Here is a 12644-nt window from a genome sequence, read left to right as displayed (position 1 = left end):
ATGTTTTATCCGTGCCGGTGGCTCGGCGGGCAGAGGCTTTGGTAAGTAAGTCTGTACTGCACCATTTCCTGGCTCGGTGCTCCGGGTGTTGCAGGCTGTGTGCAGTGGGGGAGGTGCCAGAGCTGATCAAGCAGTGTAATTTTATACATTACTGAATCAGTGCAGGAGGAACCTGGAGGGACAAAGCATCATCTTCGCTTTGAACTGCTCTGTAAAATCCGACAGCTCTCGCAGCCCAGCCATGCTCTGATACGATTTTTTCTCTCCTTTTTCTCCCTGATTTTGGTGTGAATGATAAAGTGATCTGATGATGGCTCTCGTTATGGAACCTATTAGCAAGTGGACGCCCAAGCAAGTAGTGGATTGGATGAAAGGTAGGATTCGTTTATTGCCGTGTATTGTCTGTACTTCGGGTCCTGGCGATTTGCATCCGTGCTCTCGCATTCTTTGTTTTGGGAAGAGTTTATTCAGTTCTGATCATCCCTGCGCTGCTTTGCCCGGTAGTTGTTAAGAGACAGGGCTGAGGAGAGGCTGCCTGAGCTGTGCTGTGCTGTGGGAATTGCTGCCGACAGCGGAGCGGGGATCAACTGCATTTGTTGGACAATGCAGACAGAAAGTGTTCGTGTCTCACGGCTCCATTGTGCCTCGCACAGGGTAACGTCGGGATGTTTGGCTGCTTTAAATTTGCCCTGGTTAGGTCTGGTTCGCTCACATCAGGTGATCTGATGCAGTGGCTGTGCAGCGCTTGTCCGTAGTTTTGGGCACCACAAGGAGCATCAGGAGCCGGGCGCTGGACTGAGGCATCCTGCTCCTTTAGGGACGTGTCCTGCCCTGCCTAGGCTCCTTTAGGGATAATGCCCTGTCCTATCCTGGCTCCTCCAGGGACGTGTTCTGCCCTGCCCGGGCTGCCCAGCCGCGTGTCCGAGGCTCCGCGTCCGCGCCAGGGATGAGCCCGGCTCCGCGGGGAAACTCGCCGGGATAACTTGGCAGGAATGATGATTTCCCCGCACATTCGCAGTTTCACAACACAGCCGTCAGCTGTGACATGTTTTGCCTGACAATGCTCGGCTGTGCTGCAAACAGACCGGGATGGATGGGAGGGCGAGGGATTGTTCTGATGATGATAAGTGGTTTAAATTTCTCCGGAGCTGGGGGAAGAATGTATTCCCTCAGAGGGATGCATTAGTGTTGTTATACAGTGCTTCTGATGAGCTGTCTGTCTTTGAGACAAGTAATTCCTGCCACTGGGGATCTCTGTTATATAAGGAGAAGAGGCGCAAATTTGGGGTGTAGGTCACTCATGATTCCTGTAATGTGATGACTGAACTTATGGGAGGGTTGAATTGGATGCCCACTTGAATAAAGCTTTCTTTCCTTAAAGCTTTCTAAGTATTATCGTTAATAAGGGAAAGGTTCTGATGTCATTTTGCTAAGCTACATCTCCACACTTGGCTGAAATTGGGCTGTTTTGGTGCTCATCAGACACGTTGCCATCATCAGATAATTATTCCTTTACAAGCACAGAGTCTCTGAAGCAAACGGTGTCTAGGAGAATGTATGTACTTTGTTTCTTAGGTGTTTGTGTCTCAAGTGTTTGGGTAATTGGGAGGGCTTAAGCAGGTCATTGGGATGGATCCTAAATCTTTAGGTATAGGATTGATTCCCAGGCTCAATGTCATTAGGTGATATCAAGTCCTAATGTATTTGCAGAGGAGTTTTCAGATCCACTCCTTCCTTCTCAATACATAAAAGAGTTAAAAAGTGGACAGATCACTCTGCTATTTAAACTCCTTACTTGAATTACAATATAAATTAAATGTGAAAGTGTATAAAATACATGCTGCTAAATTTAAAATTAGTTCCTGCAACTTTTTTTATCTTTTCTGATGTAAATTAATTACATATTGAGGAACAATATTCCATGACGTGCAGTGGAGGAAGGTCATACAAGCAGCAGGTTTTTAAATGTCTGGAGTTGCCTGACAGTTGGATTTCCATACCAGACTGCACAGTGCACCATCCACAGGGATATCTGGAGCAGGCAGCACTGTCAGTGCTGTGCCTCTATGTTCAAGCACAAATAAAGATAATGCCATTAACACTGAAGTATTCACAACGTTGATATTTTTGTTGGTAGCATGAGCTGCACATCCACAAACAGGAAAGTTGTGCATTTGTCCATTTTCCCCGTGTTAATATTACAAGTCTCCTTTTTATCCCAGCATTTGCCTTGCAGATGCATTGTTCAGCTGCAGCCAAAGAAATGCCACACAAATGGCAGTCAGTTTAAAACTACTTGTAACAACCTTACTTTGCAAAAATTGCCCAAGTGTGGCCACTGTTTGCCTGTAATTTCTCTGTCTTGTGGAGCTCAGCTCTGTTGGCTACAGTCACTCTGCTAAATCCATGTGCCAGAGAGGTTGAAGGCAGTGATTTTCTCTGATAAGGTAGTTTTTATGTAGTTCTTCGATTCTGAAAGGTCACTTCTTTCACATTAAAGCATTAAAAGATAAATTAAAGACACTTCCAAAAAATTAGCACTTCAGGAATGAGTATTTCCTTGACTGCAGATAGCAACATGTTAATAAACACTGGGACAAATATTGCCACTATAATATACCTGGGGGGGGCTTAAAAATATGTAGACAATTGGTTTTATTTGTAGAGTTTGTAAATGATAACACATTTCACAGGGAAATGACAGCAACACGCTTTTAAAACTTGCATTTATCATATCCCTTGAAGTCCTTAGAATTTATTTCCAAAATCTGTTAGCAGAGCCTATGTTTTGAAACTTAGTAGCAGTGAGTACCAGAAGCATCAAATAACTGTAGAGAAGATGGAAGGAAGCCACAAAAATTATGTTAATGGTCCCCAGAATGTGTCCTGGTTACAGCATCCAAAGAGAGCAGCAGCTGCAGCCTGAGCCTCCCCCAAGAGGAGACACCCTTCTGTTCTTTTCCTTTAGGAAATGTTACTTGCCAAAAAAGTAAAAAATGGTAGGCTTTAAGGAACATTGTAATGACAAGTTGGCATCTTGCATTTATCCACAGTTCCTTTCTCGGGGATGCACTCAACTGGAATTCAATTAGGGAACTGCATCTGATGGTGTGGACAACCTGAAAAGGCCATGCAAGTCTGGAGAAATTGATTCCTGGGGTTCTCAGAGGTTCTAGAAGTTAAACCTCTGGATACTTTTGCGTTAAAGAAACTGTCTTTGTATACAAAAATATTTTGTAAAGTGTAGCAGATACAGCAGAAGGCAGTGTGGTTAAAAGGGGAGGTTTCAAAGGAGCTGACAACATTAATTGGGAAGATATTTTTAACAACAGTTTTTAGTCAGTATTCGTTTTTTTTTTTTTTTTTTCCCAAAATTCTCAAGAGTTTTAAACATCTCCTAATGGTTTTTAGGTGTTTTTCCTGGTGTACAGCCATTTCTTATGTAACTTAGCTGTTTTCCTGGGGATGTGTACTATGGACTCAAAAGGCATTTTAGGAAAAACCTTTGCCTTGCTCCGATTCCATGGTGGCCCTGCTGGAAAACAAAGTTTATCCATGAAACTCCCCAATACCTTCAGAGTCAGAGCAGTTTCTAGCTGGTCAGTTTTCCCTGGATTAGGTTTAACATGTTATTGTTAATAAATGGCAAACTGCCCTCCAAGATTGCGTCTGGAATGCTTTACCTAGAGATTTTTGTTGGTTTTTGGCTCAGGAACTCCCTGTGAAACTCAGGGACACTTTGCAGGTTATCAGTGAGCACTCCAAACCCAAACCCCCCTATTTTAGTGCGCACTGAGCAGGGGAGTCCTGCAGATTCTGGGGTGCAGAGGAGAGCTAGCATGTCTTACTGAATTAACAAAAGGGTGAGAGTTTGTGCTTCCATTGGAGGCAAAATCTGAAGGGAATTCTCTGTACTCTTAGAACCAGGAGCATTGGAGATGTTGTACTTCCTAAGGGGAGCAGTTTACAAGTAGGTCATTTAAAATGTGAACTCATTTACAGGGAAGTGACACCTCTGTCCACATAAATACTCACTTTTCAAAGCAGTCCAAGGAAATGTAATGAAATGAAATACAATGCAATGAAAATACAGCTGTGGCTTTCAGAGAATGCAGTGTTATTGAACGGCTGAAAATTAAAATGGGAAACCAGCTATTCCTTAAGTACCTGTAATAACTCCACACAGAGTCTGTGATTCAAAGTCCTGGGGACTGACAGGTTTGTCAGCCAAAGCAGCCTGCAGTGAAGGTTTCTCTCCTAATAAATGGTCTGCTATATTCACTCACTTCACAACTGCGAGCCATTTTTTCCCCTTTAAATCTACAATTTCTGCACCCTCAACAGGAGATGTAGACATTAAAAAAAAAATAAATTAATTCAGTTGGTAAACTGATTAACAGTGCTGCACTGATCCTGTGCAGAATAATTATATGTTTAGCTGAAGGGTTTTCCTTAGCATGTAATTCCCTGATTTCAGGCTGGCTCATAAAAGGGAAAGGCAGGGAGGGAGGGAGTGGAGAGCAGGGAAGCTGATGACGTGAGAGGACTTGTTAACATTCACATCACGCCGGGCTCCGGCAAACCCCTCTCCCTCTTCCTTTGCTTCCCATTAGCTCACTACCTGTGCTGGAGCAATGTGTCACAGCCAGGGAGCCTCCTCTCTTTGCAGGACATCATATTTATCAGGTCTCAGAAGGTGCTGGAAGCACAGCTGAATGTTGTGATCCACTGCCAAAGCAGCAGCCCTGTAGGTGCTGAGCTGGGTGATGCTTGGCTTTCCTGATCCCCCTTCCTGACCTCGGAGTCCCATAATCCAGGAGCACAATTCCCCGAGATGCAATTTGAAACTGGAGTAGATAACCGAGGTCATCCCTTATTTAGAAAAATGTAGGGTTTATAGCATCTTTTCAGCTCTTTCCGAAGACAAATAGGTTTGGGAGAGATCTGAGCCACAAATGCAGAATTGATGTTCAGATTCCAAGCTGCTCTGAAGTAAAGGTTTCACCGTTTTCCTTCTGCTCTCACCAATTGTACAGCTGAAATGAACAATTCGCTGCTGTGGCTTCCCCTTGGATTCCTGTGTGCCACTGGCACCACATTTCCAGTTGTCTCTAGGAAGTCACTGAATCAGAATTGGCTGTAATTCCTCCCTGATTTCTCCTACAAGTTTCAGACTTTAATGCTTCTTAGTAACAAATCTTGCCAACGAATCTTGAGTGTTGTAAACCCTTTGCTTTTAGAGGGTCAGCAGAGCCCACCTCAGAGTTGACAGCTTTGCAATGTAAGTGCCAAAGGTCAGATTTCAAGGAACAGTTTCCCAATATTAAGCACAGTTAAGTGTTGGAATAAGCTGTCCGGGCAGGTTGAGCCATTCCCTTTGTAGGAGGTTTTGAAGACAACTCAGAGGAGCTCCAGCATCCCCCTGGAAGCGTTTCTGTGCCCACTCTGTCCCCAGCAGAGTGACCCAATGTATTCTCAAGGCTTCTGCCAACTAAAACAAACCTTGGGATGGTTTCTTCCATGGGAGTCACCCTCACCTTTGAAATGTGAAAAGTCCCAAAGAGACTATAGCTCTGGCTTCCTCCTGGGTATTTCACAGTTTATATCTCCCAGAATAACCATGGGAGATGATGTTCAGATGTCTAAGGTTTGGGAGTCTTCCTGCTGTGTTTCACAAGGAGAGCAGCAGAGCGGGTGATGGTCAGAGCTGCAGCCCCAGTAACAAACCCAGACCTGCTCCACTTCCATCAACATTTCCACAAGTCCCATTCCTCTCTGCCCCAGAGGATAAGGTAGCAAACAGAGCTCAGAAGACTGGCAGGATTACCAGGAGCCAGTGCCCTCAAGGCTTTGACTGTTACCACTTTTATTTCAGTTTGTGCACCATTGGCAGCCTGGAGGGATGACCAAACACTTTGCTGAGCCCATGGCTCCAGTTTGTGTCCTCCCAGTAACTGCAGCTGTGGTTGGGATCATTGACAGCTGGCCCACAGCAAAATTTAGTACAAAGACCTCCCTAAATCAAGTCTATCTCTAATTCTCTATGAAGATTATTTTGGCTGAGGTATTTCTGCATCCCTATCACTATTACCTCATCTTCACTAACTCCACTTTGAGGACCAATTAGAAACTGGTCTATATATCTTCTCCTATAGCACTATCTCCATAAAAGATTTCAGCAACATTTAGCAATTTAATGGTCTGTATTTATTATCAGGTTATTTAGGGCTGTATTGTGAAAATTCCCTGTCTATAAAGCGTTCAGACCTTTTTAAGAAATGTAATTCTGCTCCCAGAGAAAAGTCTGAGCTCAATGAAAGTCTCTCAAGTCACATTTATCAAGCGTAACTAATCTTTCAGGTCATTATGTAAAGAAATTTGCTTTATTGTCTTGCAGCTTAATATCAGCAGTCAGACAATGTGTCATGCATTGCTGTGCCTTGTAACCTTTACCGTGTGTTAAAATTATGCAAAATCCCCAACTTCCTCCCAGTCCTGACCATCCCAGGGAGGGCAGAGTGGCAATGCAAATTCAGAAGAGTTCAGCCTTCCCCAGCTCTCAGTTATTTCACTGTGCTTCATCTTATGAAGCAAAATTCAGGATAAATTGGCTCCTGTGGATGACACTTTCAGACCACGTTAAATGAGGTGCTGTATGTCAGGAAACTGCAAAGATACTGGATCCTACTCAGCAATAAGATTCTCTCATGGTTTCTTCCCAGACTTTTTTTGCCTCACTCATTCCAGTTTCTAAGTTTTTTCCTTCCTTTGGCAGGATTGGCATCAGCCCATGTGCCATAACCTCGAGAGCTGTACTTAGTGGTGTTACCAGTTTGTAAAATGTGGATTTCCTATGAAAAGAGCAGAACCTCTCAGTGCTACAGGATTCCTGGCTGCCTAGGCTGGAAGGCAGTTTGAGAAACATTGCATTGTGGAGAAAAATACATTATAATTATAATTTCAGTGCATGGAAAACATGCCAGGCAAAGCTCTGTTCCAGATCCTCTCTCAGAGCCCATGGGAAGGCAGCTCCATGTTTGGGTAAAGAAATATTCCTGCCTGAGAAATCTCCTTTCCTCTCATTCTGGTGGGTTCAATTCATCTTGAATTTCTGTTCACGATGAAGGGGGGAAAAAAAAGGAAAGCAAAAAGTAAATTGCGATTTGTCCTCTTGCAGAATTGTTTTAGCACCTACAAAGTTTTCAAGGCTAAAAAAGGCAGAGCTTATCCTTTTGATGCTATTCTTTCGGAACTGCTGTCCTGCCATGCTGACAGAAATGGAGGTTGTGGCTCTGCTGCTGAAATTAGTGACACTCTTGACATTAAATGAAGTATTTTACTGAATAAACCACTGTAGTATCAAATATTGCTGAGCAATAATCTACATTCATCCTCTCCACCCAGAGTGATTTTGTAGATTTTGACTTTGATTTTGATCTTCTAAACACTGCTTGGCATTGCTAATTTAAATTGCTACTTTTGCAGTTTAGGTTTTTTAGTAAACATGACTTTCTCTTCCCTGATGCCATTGCAGTGAGTGCAGGAGCTGGGAGAGGAAGGTTCAGGAGTTACTCTTAAGGGATTCAGAGAGAGGAAAAATTATGAGGTTGTGTTTGTGAAGGGCTCTAGTGATGAATCAAAATGAAATTATTTCTGATTAACTAACACTCAAACAGCTCCTAAAACATATCCTTGCTGACCTTCTGCAGAGAAGTGCTCAGGAGGATTCAAGGCCAATGCAATGTTTGGGATTTCCTACTCAAATTCTCCACCGACTGTTTTCCAGCAAAGATGAATTATAAAAAGACTGTGGAGCATTTTCAGTTTGAACGTAGGTGGCATGTTTGAAATAAAAACGTAGCAGCCAGTAATTTTACAAAATACATTCAGTTTTATTCCCTGCAAATATGTCCATCTCTTTCATTCTTGGCATCAAACAAAGCCTAGAGAAACTGTAGGGCTTGCAGGTGTTCTCAAGGCAGAAATTGTGTTTTGTGTAAGTGTGCTGAAACTACTACAGCTCTAGAAAGGATTCTTTTGGCACATCTGCTTCTTTTACATAGAAAACTCTCTTTGGGTGCAGGCAGACAGGGGTGTCAGCCTGACAGCTCAGATATGCCAATGATCACCTGAATTAAAGCATTTTTTACTTCTCTCTCCCTGCCAGCTTCCCCCATTCCCTTTTTTCCTCTCTCCTGTTTATTTACATTTCTCTCCACCAGCACTTTTCTTGCCTTTTTTTGTAATGAGATGAATAATAGGCATTAGATTGTGAAGGAATTTCTTCATGTAACATCAACAATTTCTAGCTTTGAGTATCTTGGAAAGGATTGCAATGATTTGGAAGTGAAGTGCATCCAAAATCCCAGGGGAGGTGAAAATCACCAGCCTCAAGAAGCCAAGCACAGCCCCTGGGAGCTTTAAGGGGCAGCTGGAACAAGGCAAATGTTGCTGTTTCACCGATTCTCTGTTAAAATCTCCTGCGGATATCCTGGATACTCCTCAGTTCTCTTTCAAGCTATGAAATGCTGCTTCCCTGGGAGACATGAATGAGGGAGGTTCAACAGTTGTATCTAGTAATGAAATCCTCTCCAGTGGATAGGGATGCGCAGTTTGCCCTGAGGAGTTACGAGAATCATCCCTGGAAGTGTCCAAGCCCAGGCTGGACAGGTCTTGGAGCAGCCTGGGACAGTGGAAGGTGTCCCTGCCCGTGGCTTTAAGGTCCCTTCCAACACAAACCAGATTGGAATTCCATGATCTTACACTAGAGTGCTGCAGTGGGCACATTCCTAAATCCAGGAGAGTCCTCTGCAGGCATCTGTTACTGATCACTCAGCACCAACCCCGAGCTCATCATGGAAATGCCCTCAATTACAGAACACTAAGGAGAGATTTTAATTGCCCATTGTCAAGAGATTTCGACTGTTCTTTTCCAAACCATACTGAGAAATTCCCTTAGTTATACCAAAAACAACATTGTAGCTTACAGAGGGGAAAAAAACCTCTCAAAGCAGAGAAAAAAACCCTTGAAATTTGCATTTGTGTCTAGTGGTTGGAGGGAACAGGTAGAGTAATGTAAGAGATGCTCAGAACTAACAGAGTTTAGAATATTCACTACTTGAATGTCATAAAAAAAGAAATGGATCCACTTAAGACAGCAGCTAAGCTATGCTGTTCTTGTAGAAATTAATTCTGGAGAACAAAGTTAGTGAATAATCCATCAAAAAATGTAACAAACAATTACCTGAGTAATAAAAAAGATAAATTAGGATGATAGACAGAAAAATTCCACCTAGGATAGGAAAAAAAAAAAAAGATAAACTTTAAAGATAAGTCAAAAACCCTAAAATTTTATCAGGAAAATGGAGGAACCCCCTTCTCAAGGCTTTGATAAGTGGACTTAAAAACATTAGAGAATCTGCAAAGGAAGCCATCACCTGCTGAAAGATACAGTGGAAATAATATTAACTGTTTATTGTTTATCTGAAAATTCTCTGGCCAAGTTATTAATGCCTTTTGTGGCAGCAGCAGCAATCATTATTTGCATATCAGCAATGAGGCAATGCTTTAACTAGAAACCAAATTGCTCAAATGATACTTCAATGAAAGTGCTTTAATTCAATCATTCCAAAAGCCATCAATATCACTCATCATGTGGAAGGGAGTTTTTTATTCCCCACTTACTGTGGATGGCTCTTTGTGTTTCCCCCACCACATTTTATCTATCTGAAGGTAGTTCTGTAGTTTCTTCATTAAGAAGGTCTCCTCTGGTATGAAACCAGCAGTTTCTTCTTAAAGCCTTTTTTATATTTCCATTTTCTTTTATTATCAACTTCTCCAATAAAAGGATGCTGGTAGATGAGGAATCCTGGCTTTTGGAATGAGTTAATTCTACATAATCTTTAACATTTTATCAAAGGGGTTTAAATATCCCATTATGAGTTTGACAGTTCTCTACATTCCATGTCAGGACATCCAGGCAGGAATTCCAAGTGAACCAAAGCTGTCCAGTTCTTCTGTGCAATGTCAGCCAATGCCAGGACTCACCCCAGTGCTCTTTGCTTTCCTTTCACCTTCCAATGTCATACTTGATTTGAATTGCTGAAATTCTCATCAAATTATTCTTTCAAATCTCATTAATATCCCATCTTTCCAGGGGAAAATGATAGACAATATTTCAATTATTTTGCCTGCAAACTGGCAGGTTGTCACATAAAAGGACAAAATTAAGCCTTACAGCACAATGTTAAAGCCATCCCAGAACAGCCTCTGTTTGTCCTCATCATGAAATAACCAACAGTTGTGGAAGAGCAGAAAAATATAAATTACACCTACAGTTAACCCTAGTAGCCATCGATGCCTGATAATGTAATTATTATCCATTTGGTGCAGTTCAAAATATCCCATAATAATTTATGTTTGACTATCATACCATCACTCATTCTTCTGGAGCCATTGTCTTTCTCTGCTCCACAGTTACCATTCCCCAAAAACATGGTAATGAAGCCCCATGACTAAGCATTCCCCAAAAGATAACAGAATTTGCATAATTGAGATTTGGTGCAGAGAGAATCCACAAATTTCTCAGGAAAAAAACCAAAAAAACCCAAAAAACTCTATGTAGTGGATATGTTAAGATATTGGCCAAGTACAATTTGAAACAGTAGCTGTGATTCTTTGGAGAGTTAAAATTAATCAGGATTTCTAAAAAACATCCAAGAAGAACAGAGGAATTTGAAGGTAAGATTATTTCACACTATTTTGATCTGAAGGGCACTTTACCACTTCCTATAGTCAAGGCTTTTTTGGCAAATAATCTTCATTTGTGTATTTGGATGATCAGTTATGCTCTGAGATAAATTCACGTCATGCCTCTAAAGTACTGGAAATTGTGCCTTTGAAAAAAACTATATTATCTTTCTTAATCTCCTGTAATAATCTTAGGAATGGGACATTAACTGAGATTTTTCCTGAAAAACTAGGAATTCCATAATATTTACAGACAGGATGCACTGTGGTCTGTGTTGTTTTCAACCCCAATGACTGTCAATACCTCTTGCACCATAAAACACAACGAGAAGAGCATTTTTTGGTTTTAAATTTCCTGCAGTATGTGTCCTAAAGCTGGCTGAGGCTCAGCTTATCTTAGTGAACCTCACACACAGGTAAACCTGGCCCAAAAATCAGTCTGGTGAGAGAGAGAGAGAGACAGCTCTGAAAATAAATCCATTCTTGCAGAGCAGGATCCTTGATACAGAAGTGTCAGTACCTCCTGCAGGCTGGCTGCACTGATTAAGGTAATAAAACTGATCAAGCAGTTTAATTAGGAAATATTCTTGAGGGACACTTTAGATCACAGTGCAGTCATGCGCTGGTATAGTCTCTTCTTTCATTATTTTAAAATTTGTGGGGATCTACCAAGGGTTGTTGATAGAGCAGATTTTAACTAGCAAAGAAACAGAGTTTGTTAAAGCAGAGTTTGTTAAACCAGAATTTAGTAAAGCAGGGTTTGTTAAAGCCAGCCTCATTTCCAACCTCCATTATCTTCCATTTTCTTTCTTTGCAATTCCTATTTACCACTCCTCTTATTTTTACTTGTTGGTTTGGCTCTGAAAATCAATAAATGCATATAGATGAGGAGGACACCAAAAGGAGTTGGAAAAAACCTCCCTAGAAATCATAGAAATTGAAAAAAGACATTGTAGTCTGGGACTGCTATGGACAAATGCTGCAATGGCTTCTGATAAAAGGCACAGAGGCAAATATGCAACTGAAATTTTATTTAATTAAACAAGGGTGTTTAATGCTAGGAGAGGGGAAATGGCTTTAAGCTGAAGGAAGGGAAATTTAAATGGGATATTGGGAAGGAATTCCTGGCTGTGAAGATGATGAGGCCCTGGCACAGGGTGCCCAGAGAAGCTGTGGCTGCCCCTGGATCCCTGGAAGTGTCCAAGGCCGGGTTGGACACTGGGGCTTGGAGCACCCTGGGATAGGGGAAGGTGTCCCTGCCCATGGCAGGGGGTGGAATGGGATGGGTTTAAGGTCCCTTCCAGCACAAATAATTTTGGGATTTTGTGATTCTATGAAAGTGAAAAGCAGTGTTTACGTACAGGTGTGCTGACACTGGTTTGCAAAACATGGAATTGGAAATGTAGACACTGATGTAAAGGTAAATATGGGATTTACAGTTCAGAAATTGATAATTTTTTCTAAATCTGTATCAAACCAAGCCATCATGGTGGTATCTCCATTTTTACCCCCATCAAAGTTCGTGGTATTGTGATCCAAACAGATTCCAACAGACTCGGCTGATGCAAAGCAGTCAAAATGCTTTGAAAAACAATGTTAAAGGCTGTGGCCTCCTCCCCTGCTGCAGACCCTGGCAGGAGGACTGCACTGCCTGTTCTCACTGTATGGAGCAGTTCACTCCTGTTTTAATGGACAATCACATTCCGGTCTGTGCTGCATTTCAGGAAGGGATGACATTGTCTGTGTGCAGCTTTTGCAAGTGAGTTCAGAGCTGCTGAGATGACAGGCACTGGGTAAAGGCAGGATCATTATCAGCATCCTGCTGCTGGGAGGTTCTGCTCCTTATCAGATCAGGTAACCTGGCACAAAGCAATATTTACTGTCAAAGAGTAATG

General features: G+C 42.0%; 1 protein-coding gene across 1 annotated transcript in view; it reads left to right on the top strand.

The window, feature by feature from the left end:
- Positions 1-12644, top strand: part of LOC136374146 (connector enhancer of kinase suppressor of ras 2-like) — a 176990-nt gene continuing 164346 nt past the window's right edge. The window contains exons 1-2 of the mRNA XM_066339365.1: positions 1-41; positions 301-374. Of these exons, the coding sequence (XP_066195462.1) occupies positions 1-41; positions 301-374 (115 nt within the window). The remainder of the gene's footprint in view (positions 42-300; positions 375-12644) is intronic.

Source organism: Sylvia atricapilla, chromosome Z (assembly GCF_009819655.1).
Source record: "Sylvia atricapilla isolate bSylAtr1 chromosome Z, bSylAtr1.pri, whole genome shotgun sequence".
In the NCBI taxonomy this organism is placed as follows: Eukaryota; Metazoa; Chordata; class Aves; order Passeriformes; family Sylviidae; genus Sylvia; species Sylvia atricapilla.
This window is presented reverse-complemented; position numbering and strand designations above follow the sequence as displayed.